The sequence below is a fragment of the Symphalangus syndactylus genome, chromosome 13, assembly GCF_028878055.3.
Source record: "Symphalangus syndactylus isolate Jambi chromosome 13, NHGRI_mSymSyn1-v2.1_pri, whole genome shotgun sequence".
Classification (NCBI taxonomy): domain Eukaryota; kingdom Metazoa; phylum Chordata; class Mammalia; order Primates; family Hylobatidae; genus Symphalangus; species Symphalangus syndactylus.
The window spans coordinates 47419833-47439946 of record NC_072435.2 but is presented as its reverse complement, the minus strand read 5'-3'; the positions used below and the strand labels follow the sequence as shown (position 1 = coordinate 47439946).

Sequence of the window (20114 nt, the reverse complement as noted above, 5' to 3'; positions counted from 1 at the left end):
CAGTCTGAAGTTGACCAGGGACGATCTAGCTTGGTGAGGGGAGGGGCATCCCCCATTACTGAGGTTTTAGTAGGCAGTTTTCTCGTGCTAAGGAGGCTGGGAGGTCGGGGCTGGGCAGAATTCAAGACAGCCTGGCAAAACGGTTGTGGCTAGACTCCTTCTCTAGATTCCTCCTCACTGGGCAGGGCATCTCCGAAGGAAAGGGGACAGCCCCAGTCAAGGGCTGACAGACAAAATCCCCATCTCCCTGGGACAGAGCACCTGGGGTAAGGGGTGGCTGCGGGCACAGCTTCCATAGATTTAATCCTTCCTGACTGCTGGCTCTGAAGAGAGCAGGTGACCCTGACAAGAGGGATTCTCCCAGCACAGCACACCAGCTCTGCTAAGGGACAGACTGCCTCCACTTGAACAGGGTCTGGAGTGGACCTCCAGCAAGCTGCAGCAGACCTGCGGAAGAGAGGCCTGACTGTTAGAAGAAAAACTAACAAACAGAAAGCAACAACACCAACATCAATATAAAGGACTCCCACACAAAAACCCCATTCAATGTCATCAGCCTCAAAGATCAAAAGTAGGTAAGTCCATGAAGATGAGGAAAAACCAGTGCAAAAATACTGAAAATTCCAAAAACAAGAATGCCTCTTCTCCTTCAAATGATCACAACCCCTCTCCAGCAAAGGCACAAAACTGGATGGAGCAGGCTGGGTGCAGTGGCTTAAGCCTGTAATCCCAGAACTTTGGGAGGCCAAGGCTGAGGCAGGTGGATCACTTGAGGTCAGGAGTTCAAGACCAGCCTGGTCAAGATGGTAAAACCCTGTCTCTACTAAAATACAAAAATTAGCTGGGTACAGTGGCAGGTGCCTGTAATCCCAGTTAATTGGTAGACTGAGGCAGGAGAATTGCTTGAACCCGGGTGGCAGAGGATGCAGTGAGCCGAGACTGCGCCACTGCAATCCAGCCTGGGCGACAGAGCAAGACTCTGTCTCAAAAAACAAACAAACAAACAAAAAAACTGGATGGAGAATGAGATTGACGAATCGACAGAAGTAGGCTTCAAAAGGTGGGTAATAACAAACTCCTCTGAGCTAAAGGAGCATGCTCTAACTCAATGCAAGGAAGCTAAGAAGCTTGACAAAAGGTTAGAGGAATTGCTAACTAGAATAATCAGTTTAGACAGGAACATAAACGACCTGATGGGGCTGAAAAACACAGCACGAGAACTCTGCAAAGTATACACAAGTATCAATAGCCAAATCAATCAAGCAGAAGAAAGGATATCAGAGATTGGAGATTAACTCAATAGAATAAGTTGTGAAGACAATATTAGAGAAAAAATAACAAAAAGGAATGAACAAAGCCTCCAAGAAAGATGGGAGTATGTGAAAAAACCAAACCTATGATTGATTACTGTACTTGAAAGTGACGTGGATATTATCCAGGAGAAGTTCCCCAACCTAGAAAGACAAGCCAACATTCAAATTCAGGAAATAAAGAGAACACCACTAAGACACTCCTCGAGAAGAGCAGCCCCAAGACACAAAATCATCAGATTCTCCAAGGTTCAAATGAAGGAAAAAATGTTAAGGGCAGCCAGAGAGAAAGGCCAGGTTACCTACAAAGGGAAGCCCATCAGACAAACAGCGGAACACTCTGTAGAAACACTAAAAGACAGAAGAGAGTAGCAGCCAATATTCAACATTCTTTTTTGTTTGTTTGAGACAGAGTTTTGATTGTTGCTCAGGCTGGAGTGCAATGGCACGATCTTGGCTCACCACAACCTCCAACTCCCGGGTTCAAGTGATTCTCCTGCCTCAGCCTCCCGAGTAGCTGAAATTACAGGAGTGCACCACCACACCCGGTTTTTGGGCTCACGCCTGTAATCCCAGCACTTTGGGAGGCCAAGGCAGGTGGATCACCTGAGGTTGGGAGTTCAAGACCAACCTGGCCAACATGGTGAAATCCTATCTCTACTAAAAATATAAAAATCAGCTGGGCATGGTGGCGGGCACCTATAATCCCAGCTATTATGGAGGCTGAGGCAGGAGAATCACTTGAACCTGACAGGCAGGGGTTGCAGTGAGCCGAGATCATGCCACTCCACTCCAGCCTGGGCAACAGAGCGAGACTCCATCTCAAAAAAAAAAAAAAAAAAAAAAAGCAAAGCAAAGCAAAGAATTTTCAACCCAGAATTTCATAAAATCCTTTACAGACGAGAAAATGCTGAGGGATTTTGTCACCGCCAGGCCTCCCTTAGAAGAGGTCCTGAAGGAAGCACTAAATATGGAAAGGAAAAACCAGTACCAGCCACTGCAAAAACACATCGAAATATAAAGTCCAATGACACTATGAAGAAACTGCATCAACTAATGTGCAATATAACCAGTTAGCATCATGATGACAGGATCAAATTCACACATAACAATATTAATTTTATATGTAAATGGGCTAAATGCCCCAATTAAAAGACACAGACTGGCAAATTGGATAAAGGGTCAAGACTGTGCTGTATTCAGGAGACCTATCTCACATGCAGAGAGACACATAGGCTCAAAATAAAGGGATGGAGGAATATTTACTTAACAAGCAAATGGAAAGAAAAAAAAAAGCAGGGATTGCAGTCCTAGTCTCTGATAAAACAGACTTTAAACCAACAAAGATCAAAAAAGACAAAGAAGGGCATTACATAATGGTAAAGGGATCAATGCAACAAGAAGAGCTAACTATCCTTAACACATATGCAGCCAATACAGGAGCCCCCAGATTGATAAAACAAGTTCTTAGGGACCTACAAAGAAACTTAGATGCCCAGACAATAATAGTGGGAGACTTTAACACCCCAATGTCAATATTAGACAGATCAACAAGATGGAAAATTAACAAGGATATTCAGGACTTGAACTCAGCTCTGGACCAAAAGAACCTAATAGACATCTACAGAGCTCTCCACCCCAAATCAACAGAATATACATTCTTCTCAGTGCCACATGGCACTTATTCTGAAATTGACCACATAATTGGAAGTAAAACGCTCCTCAGCAAATGCAAAAGAACTGAAATCATAACAAACAGTCTATCAGACAACAGTGAAATCAAATTAGAACTCAGGATTAAGAAATTCACTCAAAACTGCACAACTACATGGAAATTGAACAACCTGCTGCTGAATGACTACCAGGTAAACAATAAAATTAAGGCAGAAATAAAGAAGTTCCTTGAAAGCAATGAGAACAAAGAGAAAAAGTACCAGAATCTCTGGAACACAGCTAAAGCAGTGTTAAGAGGAAAATTATTGCACCAAATGCCCACATCAGAAAGTTGAAAGGATCTAAAATCAACACCCTAACATCACAATTAAAAGAACTAGAGAAGCAATAACAGGCAAATTCAAAACCTAGCAGAACACAAGAAATAACTAAGATTAGAGTAGAACTGAAGGAGATAGAGACACAAAAAACCCTTCAAAACATCAATGAATCCAGGAGCTGTTTTTTGAAAACATAGACAAAATACATAGACTGCCAGCTAGACTAATAAAGAAAAGAGAGAAGAATCAATTAGACACAATAAAAATGATAAATGGGATATCACCACTGATCTGACAGAAATACAAACTACCATCAGAGAATACTATGAACATGAAAATTTAGAAAAAAATTGATAAATTCCTGGACACATACACACACCCTCCCAAGACTAAACCAGGAAGAAGTCAAATCCCTGAATAGACCAATAACAAGTTCTGAAATGGAGGCAGTAATTAATAGCCTACCAACCAAAAAAAGCCCAGGACCAGACGGATTCACAGCCAAATTCTATCAGAGATACAAAGAGGAGCTGGTATCATTCCTTCTGAAACTATTCCAAACAATGGAAGAAGAAGGACTCCTTCCTAACTCATTTTATGAGGCCAGCATCATCCTGATTCCAAAACCTGGCAGAGACACAACAGAAAAAGAAAATTTCAGGCCAATATCCCTGAATAACATCGATGTGAAAATCCTCAATAAAATATTGGCAAACCAATTCCAGCAGCACATCAAAAAGCTTATCCACCATGACTAAGTTGGCTTCATCCCTGGGATGCAAGGCTGGTTCAACATACACAAATCAATAAAATAATCCACCACATAAACAGAACCAATGACAAAAAACACATGATTATCTCAATAGATGCAGAAAAGACTGTCGATAAAATTCAACACCCCTTCATGCTAAAAACTCTCAATAAACTAGGTATTGATGGAACATATCTCAAAATAATAAGAGCTATTTATGACAAATCCATAGCCAATATCATACTGAATGGACAAAAGGTGGAAGCATTCACTTTGAAAACTGGCACAAGGATGCCATCTCCCACAACTCTTTTGTTTTTTGACGGAGTTTCACTCTTGTTTCCCAGGCTAGAGTGCAATGGCATGATCTCGGCTCACCACAACCTCTGCCTCCTGGGTTCAAGTGATTCTCCTGACTCAGCCTCCCGAGTAGCTGGGATTACAGGCATGTGACAACATGCCCGGCTAATTTTGTATTTTTAGTAGAGACGGGGTTTCTCCATGTTGGTCATGCTGGTCTCGAACTCTCGACCTCAGGTGATCCACCCGCCTTGGCCTCCCAAAATGCTGGGATTATATGCATGAGCCACTGCACCTGGCTCCTCCACTCTTATTCAACATAGTATTGGAAATTTTGGCCAAGGCAATCAGGCAAGAGAAATAAATAAAGGGTATTCAAATAGGAAGAGAGGAAGTAAAATTGTCTCTGTCTGCAGATGACATGATTGTATATTTAGAAAACCCCATCGTCTCCGCCCAAAAACTCCTTGAGCTGATAAGTAACTTCAGGAAAATCTCAGGATACAAAATCAATGTGTAAAAATCACAAGCATTTGGCTGGTCATGGTGGCTCACGCCTGTAATCCCAGCACTTTGGGAGGCTGAGGCAGGTGGATCATCTGAGGTCAGGAGTTCAAGACCAGCCTGGCTAACATGGCAAAACCCCACGTCTAATAAAAATACAAAAATTAGCTGGGCGCGGAGGCATGCGCCTTTAGTCCCAGCTACTCAGGAGGCTGAGGCAGCAGAATTGCTTTAACCCAGGAGGCGGAGATTGCAGTGAGCCAAGATCATGCCACTGCACTACAGCCTGGTAACAGAGTGAGACTCTGTCTCAAAAAAAAAAAAAAAAAAAAAAAAAAATCACAAGCATTTCTATACACCAACAATACACAAGCAGAGGGCCAAATCATGAGTGAACTCCTATTCACAATTGCTATAAAGAGAATAAAATACCTAGGAATACAACTTATGAGGGACGTGAAGGACCTCTTCAAGAAGAACTACAAACCACTGCAATTGGAAATAAGAGAGGACACAAACAAATGGGAAAAAATTCCATGCTCATGGATAGGAAGAATCAATATCATGAAAATGGCCATACTGCCCAAAGTAATTTATGACTCAATGCTATTCCCATCAAGCTACCATTGACTTTCTTCACAGAATTAGAAAAAAACTACTTTAAATTTCATATGGAACCAAAAAAGAATCTGTATAGTCAAGACAATTTTATGCAGAAAGAACAAAGCTGGAGTCATCACGTTACCTGACTTTAAAATATACTACAAGGCTAGAGTAACCAAAACAGCATGGTACTGGTACCAAAACAGATAATATAGACCAATGGAACAGAACAGAGACCTCAGAAATAACACCACACATCTATAATCTTATCTTCCACAAACTTGACAAAAACAAGCAATGGGGAAAGGATTCCCTTTTTAATAAATGGTGCTGGGAAAGCTGGCTAGCCATATGCAGAAAACAAACTGTACCCCTTCCTTATAACTTATACAAAAATATACTCAAGAAAAATTAAAGACTTAAATGTAAAACCCCAAACCACAAAAACACTAGAAGAAAACCTAGGTAGTACCATTCAGGACATAGGCGTGGGCAAAGACTTCATTACTAAAACACAAAAGCAATTGCAACAAACGCCAAAATTGACAAATGGGATCTAATCAAACTAAAGAGCTTCTGCACAGCAAAAGAAACTATCATCAGAGTGAACAGGCAACCTACAGAATGGGAGAAAAATTTTGCAAGATACTCATCTGACAAAGGTCTAATATCCAGAATATACAAGGAACTTGAAAAACTTTACAAGAAAAAAACAACCGCATCAAAAAGTGGGCAAAGGATATAAACAGACATTTCTCAAAAGACATTTATGTGGCCAAAAAACGTATGAAAAAAAGCTCATCATCACTGGTCGTTAGAGAAATGCAAATCAAAACCACAATGAGATACTATCTCATGCCAGTTAGAACGGCAATTATTAAAAAGTCAGGAAACAACAGATGCTTGTGAGGCTGTGGAGAAATAGGAATGCTTTTACATTGTTGGTAGGAGTGTAAATTAGTTCAACCATTGTGGAAGACAATGTGGCAATCCTTAAGAATCTAGAACCAGAAATACCATTCGACCAAGCAATCCCATTACTGGGTATGTACTCAAAGGATTATAAATCATTATACTATAAACACACATGCACACATATGTTTATTGCAGAAATATTTACAGTAGCAAAGACTTGGAACCAACCCAAATGCCCAACAATGATAGACTGGATAAGAAAATGTGGCACATATACACCACGGAATACTATGCAGCCATAAAAAAGAATGAGTTCATGTCCTTTGCAGGGACATGGATGAAACTGGAAGCCATAATTCTCAGCAAACTAACACATGAATAGAAAATCAAACACCACATTTTCTCACTCATAAGTGGGAACTGAACAATGAGAACACATGGACATAGGAAGGGGAAGGAAGGGGAACATCACACACTGGGGCCTGTCAGGGTGTGGGGGGCAATGGGAGGGAGAGCATTAGGAAAAATACCTAATTCATGTGGGGCTTAAAACCTAGATGATGTGTTGACAGGTGCAGCAAACAACCATGGCACATGTATACCTATGTAACAAACCTGCATGTTTTGCACATGTATCACAGAAATTAAAATAAAAAATTTAAATTTAAAAACATAAAAAATAAAATCATCTATACATTTGTACATATATATACACCACAATTTGAACCCCGTCGAAGACCAGTTTTACACAAAAGTCCCCTAATGAACACTGTTTCTAGGATATAAAAACTTGTGCATACACTGAGGACATTTTGCAGAAACAAAAATCCTTACAAAACTCTGTTAATTCCAATATTACAGTTTGAAATTAGCCTGCGCTGACAATAAATTAAAATAAGTAAACAAAATTTCCAAACTTAGTAATAAATATAAAAGTAATTTTAAAAAACTGAAGCAAAGATAATTGTTATAAAGACAGTACCATATATCCTACATAATAGAGTATTTCTATTTATAGTTTTTTTTGTTTTTTTTGAGACACAGTCTCACTCTGTCTCCCAGGCTGCAGTGCAGTGGTGCTATCTTGGCTCACTGCAACCTCCGCCTCCTGGGTTTAACCAATTCTCCTGCCTCAGCCTCCCAAGTAGCTGGGACTACAGGTGCATGCCACCACGCCTGGCTAATTTTTATATTTTTAGTAGAGACGGGGTTTCACTATGTTGGCCCAGCTGATCTCAAACTCCTGACCTCAGGTGATCCACCCGATTCAGCCTCCCAAAGTGTTAAGATAACAAATGTGAGCCACCGAGCCTGTCCTGTATATTTCTTTAATTTGAAAACTGTCAAAGATGTCTACACTCAAAGAAAAATCTGGAATAGGCTTCAGATTCTCTACCCAAGGCTTCTTTGAAGAGCTCAACAATAGGATGTGTGTTGCTATCCATTTATATAGCAAAGATGGAAGCAAAAAAAAATGGCAAAAAGTAGAATATTCAGAAGAATATTGAAATATTAAAACTAGAAAACTTTTCATAAATAATTTGGGTTTTTGCCTACTTGAGGTTACAACTTACCTGATTAATATTTTCTGTGTGTGTGTGTGTGTGTGTGTGTCTGACTGAGTTCTTATAGCCTTAGTACCCTTTTAAATTGCATTCAGGAAAATAAAAAAATTTAGGCTTGGAGGCCGGGAGTGGTGGCTCATGCCTGTAATCCCAGCATTTTGGGAGGTGGAGCTGGGCAGATCACTTGAGGTCAGGAGTTCGAAACCAGCCTGGCAAACATGGTGAAACCCCGTTTCTACTAAAAATCCAAAAAATAGCCAGGCATGGTGGCTCACACCTGTAGTCCCAGCTACTTGGGAGGCTGAGGCAGGAGAATTGCTTGAACCCAGGAGGCAGAGGTTGCAGTGAGCCGAGATTGTACCACTGCACTCCAGCCTGGGCGACAGAGCTAGACTCTGTCTCAACAACAACAACAACAACAAAAGGCTTAGAGGCTTTAATTCGCTTAATATTTCCAGAATCTGCATAATGTGCCTCACAAAATATTCCAGGAATATATTTTTATTAGAATCTACTAAAATTTCTGAATAGATTATTTAGAGATTAGATTTTGATTAAGAAATATTTAATACTCTAGGTATTAAATACCTGAAATACTGTAAAACTCAATACATTGTCTTCCAGAGTGTTCCTAGCATTTATAAGATGTCCAGAATAATATTTGTAGAAAATAAGCCTAAATGTATTTAGAAACATATGTAGAAAATTATGGTATTATGCTAAGCAGGTATATTCAGGATAAATGCATTACAAAATTCTTGCTGGGCACAGTGGCTCACGCCTGTAATCCCAGCACTTTGGGAGGCCAAGGTGGGCGGATCACTTGAGGTCAGGAGTTTGAGACCTGTCTGGCCAACATGGTGAAACTCCATCTCTACTAAATACACACAAATTAGCTGGGTGTGATAGCGCATGCCTGTAATCCCAGCTACTCAGAAAGCTGAGGTAGGAGAATCACTTGAACCCAGGAGATGAAGGCTGCATTGAGACGAGGTTGCACCACTGCACTCCAGTCTGGGCGACAGTGAGAGTCTCAAAAAAACAAAAACAACTATGAATTTGTTTTAAACTATAAGGCGAAATCGACTCCTAATTTTTATTTTTATCTTTTTTTTTTTGAGACGGTGTTTTACTCTTGTTGCTCAGGCTGGAGTGCAATGGCATGATCTCCACTCACCACAACCTCTGCCTCCCGGGTTCAAGCGATTCTCTTGCCTCAGCCTCCCGAGTGACTGGGATTACAGGCATGAGCCACCACGCCCAGCTAATTTTTGTATTTTTAGTAAAGACGGGGTTTCTCCATGTTTGTCAGGCTACTCTCGAAATCCCAACCTCAGGTGATCTCCCACCTCGGCCTCCCAAAGTGCTGGGATTATAGGCATGAGGCATCGCTCCTGGCCTAATTTTTACCTTTTAGATACATAAACTAGTCGATACATAAACTATTTTAAATTTGTTCCCCTCTTTATTAGTCCTTTCAGTTTGTTATGTTTGGTACTAGAACATCCAGTTTCACAGCCATCTGCTGCTTTGGGGGCTCTCAATTTGCTAATTCATTCATTCATTCATTTGAGAAGTTTTGCTCTTGTTGCCCAGGTTGGAGTGCAATGGTGTGATCTCAGCTCACTGCAACCTCCTCCTCCCAGGTTCAAGCAATTCGCCTGCCTCAGCCTCCCGAATAGCTGGGATTACAGGTATGCGCCAACACGCCCAGCTAATTTTTGTATTTTTAGTAGAGACGGGGTTTCACCATGCTGACCAGGCTGGTCTTGGACTCCTGACTTCTGGTCATCCACCCGCCTCGGCCTCCCAAAATGCTGGGATTACAGGCCTGAGCCACCGTGCCTGGCCGCAGTTTTTTTTTTTTTTTTGTTTGTTTTTTTTGAGACGGAGTCTCGCTCTGTCACCCAGGCTGGAGTGCAGTGGCGCGATCTCGGCTCACTGCAAGCTCCGCCTCCCGGGTTCACGCCATTCTCCTGCCTCAGCCTCTCCGAGTAGCTGGGACTACAGGCGCCCACCACCACAACCGGCTAATTTTTTGTATTTTTAGTAGAGACGGGGTTTCACCGTGGTCTCGATCTCCTGACCTCGTGATCCGCCCGCCTCGGCCTCCCAAAGTGCTGGGATTACAAGTGTGAGCCACCGCGCCCGGCGGCCGCAGTTTTTTATACAGCCTAGTTCTTCTCCCCGTCTGTTTTTAAATCATTCTTTCTCTATTTGAACCTAAGCCATATAAGCTCTACAAATTACCCTTCAATACTAACATACCCTTGAGAACCACTTTTCTGTTAGCTTCCCTTCCCCATCCCTCTAGTAATTTGGAATACTAATAGCGTAATTTTTACCTAAAATTGTAGTCAGTAAATGCTGCAAAGTGGTCAAATATTGTTCACTACAGATCCAAGCAGTATACATTGATTTTATCAACTAGTTGATAGAAATTTCTTTAATAATTATTGCAGTCCATATTAGTTTGATTTTATGTCTAATGCTAAGTTTTGCTGAAATACCTCCTCCTTACACTTGCCCTAAAATAGTTTTTCATTTGTTTGTAAAACTTTAAATTATCTCTGGGTTACATTTTCCCTGCAGATGTCTCTCCTGCCAATCACCTTCCTCCTCCTCTAATTTGCTGTCTCTCTAAACAATGTGAAATTTGACCTGAGCTCCCCTCCTCACACCCTGTATGCATGTTCTGTCTCTGGGTCTCCTGCTGTTGTGTTCTGCTCTCGTTTTGCTTGCTGACTCCAAAGAGTTTGCATCCTGGTGTCCACAAAGAGTGCACGTTACGTCAGGAGCTGGAGACCAGGCTGACCAACATGGTGAAACCCTGTCTCTACAAAAAATACAAAAATTAGCTGGGTGTGGTGGTGAGCGCCTGTAATCCCAGCTACTCGGGAGGCTGAGGCAGGAGAATTGTTGAACCGGGAAGGTGGAGGATGCAGTGAGGCAAGATCATGCCACTGAACTCCAGCCTGGGCAACAGAGCGAGACTCGTCTCGAAAGAAAAAAAAAAATCTAATTTCAAAGATGGTTCCTGGCCAGATACGGTGGCTCATGCATGTAATCCTAGCACTTTCAGAAGACAAGGTAGGTGGATCACTTGAGGTCAGGAGTTCAAGACCGGCCTGGACAACATGGTGAAACCCCATCTCTACTAAAAATACAAAAATTAGGTGGATGTGATGGCGCATGCCCATAATCCCAGCTACTTGGGAGGCTGAGGCAGGAGAAGCACTTGAACCCAGGAGGTGAAACTTGCAGTGAGCCAAGATATTGCCAGTACACTCCAGCCTGGGCAACAGAGCAAGACTTCATCTCAAAAAAACAAAAACAAAGAAACAAAAAAATGGAATAAAAAATGATAGTTTCTAACAAAATTATTTATCACACTTTTTGTAAGAATCTAATAGATTTTTCCAGCCAGGCACAGTGACTCAATCCTGCAATCCCAGCACTTTGGGAGGCTGAGGGAGGCAGATCATCTGAGGTCAGGAGTTCTAGACCAGCCTGGCCAACAGGGTGAAACCCCATCTCTACTAAAATACAGAAATTAACCAGGCATGGTGGCGGGTGCTTGTAATCCCAGCTATTCAGGAGGTTTCGGCAACATAGGAGGCAGAGGTTGCAGTGAGTCAAGATTGCATCACTGCACTCCAGCCTGGGTGACAAGAGCGAGACTCCATCTCAAAAAAATAAATACATAAAGATTTTTCTTTTACAGACAATGCTAAGTGATGTAATTATCTCAACCAGGAAAAATGTGTGCCTCTTATTTTATCAATCCAAAAGTTATATTGATAAGCAAATTCTCCAGTTAAAACCACTTTTTCAGTGCATTAAAAAATAAACTTTTGGCCAGGTGCAGTGGCTCACACCTGCAATCCCAACACTTTGGGAGGTAGGGTTGGGTGAATCACCTGAGGTCAGGAGTTTGAGACTAGCCAGACCAACAAGGAGAAACTCCGTCTCTAGTAAAAATACAAAATTAGCCAGGCGTGGTGGTGCATACCTGTAATCCCAGCTACTGAGGAGGCTGAGGCAGGAGAATCGCTTGAACCCGGGAGGTGGAAGTTGCAGTGAGCAGAGATCGTGCTACTGCACTCCAGCCTGGGCAACAAGAGCGAAACTCCGTCTCAAACAAAATAAAACAAAACTTTCTCATTAGAACCTACAAAGTACCATGTGAAATGAAGACAATAGTGAAAAAACTGTTGCCATAACACAGTAAAAGGACTGTAGTTCACTGTAATGCATACAACCTTAGAATACACTTAAGACAAAACAGGATAATTAAGAAACAAGAGAAGCAAAATTTCTCTTTAAATTCAGCAAGAGTCAGCTTTGCAGCCTAGACAAAAATGCCTTCGTCACATGAAGATTTCTTCACCATGGATATTTTTCATCTCTGACTTGAAAATACAAACTAACTCCAGCAGGAATATTTATGGCTTATTATGGAGCATCTGTGACACAAGAGGTACTTTCATATTTGTTTGCTACATTTATATATAAAAACATCCTCATGACTTATGAAGTCTCCCTAGTACTTAGCTGAAAAAATTGACTCAATTAATAAATTTACTTGTCACTTATAAAAGTGAAAAGAAGCAATAATTTTTAAAAAATGCTTATATAGGGTTCTCCAGTTATAAAATAAAATGGAATGTCCTAAATAAATAAAATGTAAATACACTACTTTTTGAATTATATCTAAAAATTATCTTGTGTGCATTACTCAATTTTATAAAATTTATTATAATCTCTGACCAGCTCACATAATGAATACTTCATAAACTATACAACAAAAAATATATAAAACACACAAAAAAATTAAGGGCCTAGCATACCAGGCAAATAAATACAGAGAATTTGCATGGAGAGATTCTGAACTATAAGCCATAAAATTTTACAGTAATAAATTCAATAAAAAGAGAGTATAGATTTGCTTTCAGCATTTTTGAGGTTTTTTGTTTTCTAGTAAATTAGCAACCTTATTAAAACGATTCCTTTTGTTCCAATATTGCTCTTTTCTTCAAAAAAAATAGGTGTATTCACACAAAGACACTTAATAACTGTATAATTTTCTTACATCTAAGATTTATCTTTACAGCCATATATGTGTATATTTAACTCTATGTAAATCAAAACTAAAAGTCTGTGTGTCTTTGCAGGCAGAGAGGCCAAATGTTCAAATAAAAATATATTACAAATAATTGGAAATATCTATTTAAGACTCAGAAATGAGTTTATTTTATTTATACTTATTTATAAATTTTTTATGACCACAAAAATAACCATGCAGTCAATGGCAATTTAATTGTACACTTTAAAATAACTAAAAGTGCATAATTGAGTTGTTTATAAAAGATAAAAGTTACAAGTGATGGCTACATAATTTACCCTGATGTAACTGATGTAATTATTACATATTATATGCCTGTATCAAAATATGCCAGATTTGCATAAATATATACACATATTATGTACCCACAAAAAAATAAGAAAAAAATTTAACAAAAAAAGGATAAATATTTAACCTATAGGAACAATATTAACTTATCTACCAGTTAAAGCTACTGGCAAAAGAGATTACTAGAGATGCTATTCCACTATGTTACCAAATACCATACTGCTACCATCATTTACCTACACCTTTGAGTAATGTGGGATAGGTTAAAGTTGATAGCATAATAATGCTTCATTAAATGCACAACAGTCTTAACATGGTAAAAAATAAAATCAAATTTACACATAATTTAAAAAATTTGAAATATACTGCATTTTATAACATAAAAGCTCAATCACTAAAATGATTTACAATTTCATTATCAATTAATTTTTAACTAAAAAATATTTTCTATCACTGTAATACAGAGGCATATTACTCTGAACATCGACCTCATACATCACTCAATAAGTTAACCACAAAGAGCCTCTCCACTTAGATTTTCATCAAGCATCTTAGATTTTAATGTCCTTACTTTTTTATAGAAGAGGCCATAATTTCCACCTAATGAGTCTATATGTGATGCAGCAATAATTGATCACATGCTTTCACGTGAATAGGAACAATGAAACAGCATGAAGTAATCTGATACTTGAATTACATCATAATTTACTTTTCAAAAATTTTATATATATACATATTTTTAAAAGTATACTTTGGGCTGGGTGCAGTGGCTCATGGCTGCAATCCCAGCACTTTGGGGGGCCAAGGTGGGCAGATCACTTGAGATGAGGAGTCTGAGACCACCCTGGACAAAATGGTGAAATCCCATCTCTACTAAAAATACAAAAAAAAAAAAAAAAAATTAGCCAGACATGCTGGTGTATGCCTGTATTCCCAGCTATTCAGGAGGCTGTGGCAGGAGAGCTGCTTGAACCCAAAAGTCGAAGCTGGCAGCAAGCTGAAATTGTGCCACTGAACTCCAACGTAGGCACCAAAGTGAGACTCTCTCTCAAAAAAATAAATAAATAAAAAGTACACTTTGAATATAACTTTGCAAAATATCTTCTACTCTTTTAAAAGTTATATACAAATAATTTAACTAGTTTTAGATTATTTTCCATACTCAGCCCTTTAATGTCTCAAGTGTTTGTGTCTTAGTTATTTCTTCTGTAAATTCTGATATTTATGTAGACTTTTCTATGTATTAAATATCATACATATCTATGTATATTTATGTAGACTTTTTAAAATCAATTTTGAATTAAAATTTTTATACATATGTCCATATGCAAAAATATATGTTAATGTAAACTCTCCAGTGTTTTCTAAGGTATAGTTTTTGGGGAAAAAAAAGTTTTTCCAAATTTATTACACTTGCTGGATTTTTCTCCAATATAAATTTCTGATGTTGAACAAAGTTGGTGCAACTGCTTCAGGGTTTTCCTCTAGTATAAAATGTGTACAACAAGATCTGTGATACAAGTAAATGCACTATAACCCTCTTTACATTTGTAATGTTTTTCCTCAGACTAGTCTCATTAACATTAAAGGATTATATTTTCTACAAGATTGTTTGACAGTAATTGCACTTACAATGCTCCTATAAAGTATCAAATCTCTGTTGTTAAGATGTGAACAGATATTAATGGCTTTTCCACATTTTTTAAATTTGTACACCTTTTTTCAGGTATAAATGCTTTTCTATGCAATAAGGTGTCAGCATTGGTTAAAACGAGTTTTGCCACATTCTACACACTTGTAAGGTTTCTCTCTACTATGAATTTTCTATTTACTTATTTACATATTTTTAGACAGAGTCTTGTTTTGTCACCCAGGCTGGAGTGCAGTAGTGTGATCTCAGCTCACTGCAACCTCTGGCTCCCAGGTTCAAGCAATTCTCCTGCCTCAGCCTCCCGAGTAGCTGGGACTACAGGCATGCGCCACCACATCCAGCTAATTTTTGTATTTTTAGTAGAGATGGGGTTTTACCATGTTGACCAGGCTGGTCTTGAACTCCTGACCTCGTGATCCACCTGCCTCGGCCTCCCAAAGTGCTGGGATTACAGGCGTGAGCCACCACACCAGGCCTATGAATTTTCTTTTCTTTTTTTTTTTTTGAAATGGAGTCTGGCTCTGTCACCCAGGCTGGAGTGCAGTGGTGTGATCTTGGCTCACTGCAAGCTCCACGTCCTGGGTTCGGGCCACTCTCCTGCCTCAGCCTCCTGAGTAGCTGGGACTACAGGTGCCCACCACCATGCCTGGCTAATTTTTTTTTTTTTTTTTTTTTGTATTTTTAGTAGAGACGGGGTTTCACCATGTTAGCCAGGATGGTCTCGATCTCCTGACCTCGTGATCCGCCTGCCTCGGCCTCCCAAAGTGCTGGGATTACAGGCATGAGACACCACGCCCAGCCTATGAGTTTTCTTATGTTGAGTAAGTCTTGAAGACCGGGTAAAAGCTTTGGCACATTCTTCACATTTGTAAGGTTTCTCTCTAGTATGAATTTTCTTATGTTGAGTAAGTCTTGAGGACCGATTAAAAGCTTTGCCACATTCTTCACATTTGTAGGGCTTCTCTCCAGTATGAATTTTCTTATGACTACTAAGGTTTGAGGAGTGGGTAAAAGCTTTGTCACATTGTTCACATTTGTAGGGTTTCTCTCCAGTATGAATTTTCTTATGTTGAGTAAGTCTTGAGGACCGGTTAAAAGCTTTGCCACATTCTTCACATTTGTAAGGTTTCTCTCCAGTATGAATTTTCTTATGTTGAGTAAGTCTTGAGGACAAGATAAAAGCTTTGCCACATTCTTCACATTTGTAGGGTTTCTCTCCAGTATGAATTTTTTTATGACTGTTAAGGTTTGAGGACTGCTTAAAGGCTTTGCCACATTCTTCACATTTGTAGGGTTTCTCTCCAGTATGAATTCTCCTATGACTAGTAAGGTGTGAGGACCGGTTAAAAGCTTTGCCACATTCGTTACATTTATAGGGTTTCTCTTCAGTATGAATTCTCTTATGTCTAGTAAGTGTAGAGGAACAGGTAAAAACTTTGCCACATTCTTCACAATTGTAGGGTTTCTTTCCAGTATGAATTTTCTTGTCTTGAGTAAGTATTGAAGAACAGGTAAAAACTCTGCCACATTCTTCAAATTCGTAGGGTTTCTCTCCAGTATGAATTTTTTTATGTCGAGTAAGTCTTGAAGACTGGTTAAAAGCTTTGCCACATTCTTCACATTTGTAGGGCTTCTCTCCAGTATGAATTACCTTATGTTTAGTAAGAGTTGAAGACCAGTTAAAGGCTTTGCCACATTGTTCACATTTGTAGGGTTTCTCACCAGTATGTATTCTCTTATGGCTAGTAAGGGTTGAGGACCGGTTAAAGGCTTTGCCACATTCATCACATTTGTAGGGTTTCTCTTCAGTATGAATTCTCTTATGGGTACTAAGGGTTGAGTACCTGCTAAAGGCTTTGCCACATTCTTTACATTTGTAGGGTTTCTCTCCAGTATGAATTCTCTTATGGTTAGTAAGGGTTGAGCAGTGGTTAAATGCTTTGCCACATTCTTCACATCTGTAGGGTTTCTCACCAACATAAATTCTCTTATGGTTAGTAAGGGCTGAGGACTGATTAAAGGCATTGCCAAATTCTTTACATCTGTAGGTATTCTCTCGAATATGAATTTTCTTATGTTGAGTTAGTTGTGAAAGCATGCAAAATGATTTGCCACATTTTTTACACTGGAAAGGTTTCTTTCCAGTATGTCTTCTCTTATATCTATCTGCATTTGAAAATGCATAAAAGACTTTTACATATATATCACAGTGATACATTTTGCTCTGGGTAAGTGTCAAACATTGGTTAAGTCCATTATAACCTACTTTGTATAGCTTACAATCACCCACAGTTTTATAGCCTTTTCTTAATTGTAAGTTCTCATGTCCACGTTTATCATATCTCCTCAGTGTCACTTTTTCAAAAGAATCTTTTATGTCTTGCTCTGGCCGAAAGTCTTCAGCAAAATGAGAACACACAACTAAAATAAAATTAAAACAACAAATTACTTCACTTACTAGACTCAGATATATATATGTCACAAACAAAACCTCTAAAGTTATACAAACTACATAAGCAACACAGCATAGCAAAATACCAGATTCTAATTTCTTCATAAACATATAAATGTAACAAAGACATACGAACCAAAATATATTTGTGGATAATTTATCAGTAAGTTATGTGTGCAATGCCCCAGGTGAGTACAAGGCAAAGAGTCACAGAGAATAAAAAACATTTCTGTTACATTTACCCAACACAGCTCTTCCTGTTCCCCAATAAAACACAGTGCCTTTGGAAGTAAATTGCCAACTCCCGGTTTTGTTTTTAAAAGACAAGAAATATACTGGCACACACATCTTTATTTCTGCTTCTAGGATACTACCAGATGCTGGATTTAGCTTCCCATAACATAAACTGCTGAAAGAAATGGTGGTATACTTTGGTCAGGCGTGGTGGCTCATGCCTGTAATCTCAGCATTTTGGGAGGCCAAGGCGGGCAGATCATTAAGTCAGGAGTTCAAAACCAGCCTGGCCAACATGGTGAATCCTTGTCTCTACTAAAAACAGAAAAAATTGCTGGGCATGATGGCAGGCACCTATAATCCCAGCTACTCAGAAGCCTGGGGCAGGAGAATCACTTGAACCCAGAAAGCAGAGGTTGCAGTGAGCTGAGACCGTACCACTGCACTCCAGCCTGGACAACAGAGCAAAACTCTGTCAAAAAAAAAAAAAAAAAAAAAAAAAAAAAAAAAAAAAGGAAAGGAAGAAAGGAAGAAAGAAAAGAAAGAAAAATAAATAAATAAATAAATAAATAGTGGTATACTTTGCAATGACAGTTTGAGTCTTCTGAGACCAAAGGTAAATGTCACAGGAGTGGAGTGACTGCAGTACCACAGACAGGAACAGGTGTAGCAAGTGATTACTGACTATTAGGATGATACATGAATACACTTCTTTAAAAAATAAAAACAAAGTTTCAGACAAGACACATCCTAACCACATATTTGAGAGACTGCCAGAATCTCTAACCAAGACAACTGATTTCAGACTATGCCAGCACAAAGCTGCATTATCAAGATTGTGAGAGATAGCTTTTTTTAAATGTCCAAATCTCAATCAAAGATTACAATGTATACAAAATATTAGGCCCCATCAAAAAATTTATAAAATTTTTAGAAAGCAAAACCATTAAAAAATAGAGATGTAGAGATCAATTTTTAAAATTTAAGATAAATTGAATACTAAATGAGTAAAATAGGAATATAATCTACTACTGAAAATCAGAAAAATGAGGATAACAAAAATATTAAAATTATCATAAAAACAAAATTGTGGAGATAAAAAATAAAAAATAACTGAAAAATTATAAAAGTAAAAAAATATAAAAATGAAGTTCAACGAAGTAGGATACACATAGAAGATATTTATAACAAAACATATATAAGCACAATTGTAAAAGTCACAGACAAGAGAATCTTAGAACCTGCAAGACAAAAGTGATGTATCACATATAAGCATAGTCTCATATAATAATCAGTGAATTTGTCAGCAAGAATATTGCAGGTCACAAGTAAACTGTGTGGTATTCTCAAAGTCCTGGGGGAAAAAACAGCTGTTAAGTGAATATAATACAGTCAGCAAAACTGTCCTACCAAATTAAAACACATTCCAAAATAATCAAATCCTGAGAAAATATATTGGCACGGTATATACTCTACATACACCCTATATATCAAAGATGGTGAAAGGAGTTCCTGCTGCTGAAAATAACATGATACAAGAAAAAAACACAATCATATAAAAATACATAACTTTCTGGGAATGATATGCACACACACAAAAATCAAATTCCTTAAAATTCTTTATTCTATTCCTTAGAATTATTCCTTAGAATATTTTTATTCCTTAGAATTATCATAATGGTGCACAAAACATTTTAAATTATTATCTAAAAGTAGAAAGATAAAAGCATAGAAATTATTCTAGAAATCTGTTAATGAATATACAACATAAAAAGATAATTAGTAACATGAATAACAAAGTTGAGGGCCGATGTAATGAGGAAGAATTTTTTATGTAACTGAAGTTAATGTTTTACCAAAATAAAATGTAGTTTTATCGTTGAGAGCTTTTAGGTAATACCCAAGGTACCACAAATAACACATCTGTGTAGACAGACACACACAAACACAAAAAGAATGAAAGCATATATCAATACAAAAATTAAAAAGATACAAAGCAAAATAGAAAGAGAAAATGATGGACAAAGATACAAAAATCAAATAAAACAATAAAATAACATTAGTGTTTTTCTTTCAGAAAATTATTTAAATATATATAAATTTAACTTTCCAATCAAGAGACATATTTTCAATAAAGGAATTTATAGGAAAAATTTTAAAAATCAAGATCCATCTTGCCTTTCTACAAGTCAGTGAAGATCTAATGATAAAAAAAGACTGAAAGTGGCAAAATGGAAATAGAAATTTCATGTAAATATTAGCCAAATGAGAGAAGTCAAAATAATATCACACAAGCTACTGTGATATTTTATATATAAAATATACTTAATTTCAAAAACTCATATTTTATAAAATGTACTTGAAGTTAAAACTCCAAAGAGACAAAAAACAACATTAAACAATACTAGATTCATTCACTGGG

At 38.2% G+C, this 20114-nt stretch overlaps 2 protein-coding genes across 3 annotated transcripts in view; one reads left to right on the top strand and one right to left on the bottom strand.

Moving 5' to 3' along the window:
• Positions 1-20114, top strand: part of LOC129459384 (zinc finger protein 85-like) — a 385447-nt gene that overhangs the window by 95297 nt on the left and 270036 nt on the right.
• Positions 7383-20114, bottom strand: part of LOC129459392 (zinc finger protein 429) — a 44216-nt gene continuing 31484 nt past the window's right edge. For both annotated transcript variants that reach the window (XM_055236102.2, XM_063616339.1), the window contains one exon: positions 7383-17427. In XM_055236102.2, the coding sequence (XP_055092077.2) occupies positions 15713-17427 (1715 nt within the window). In that variant the 3' untranslated portion in view covers positions 7383-15712. The remainder of the gene's footprint in view (positions 17428-20114) is intronic.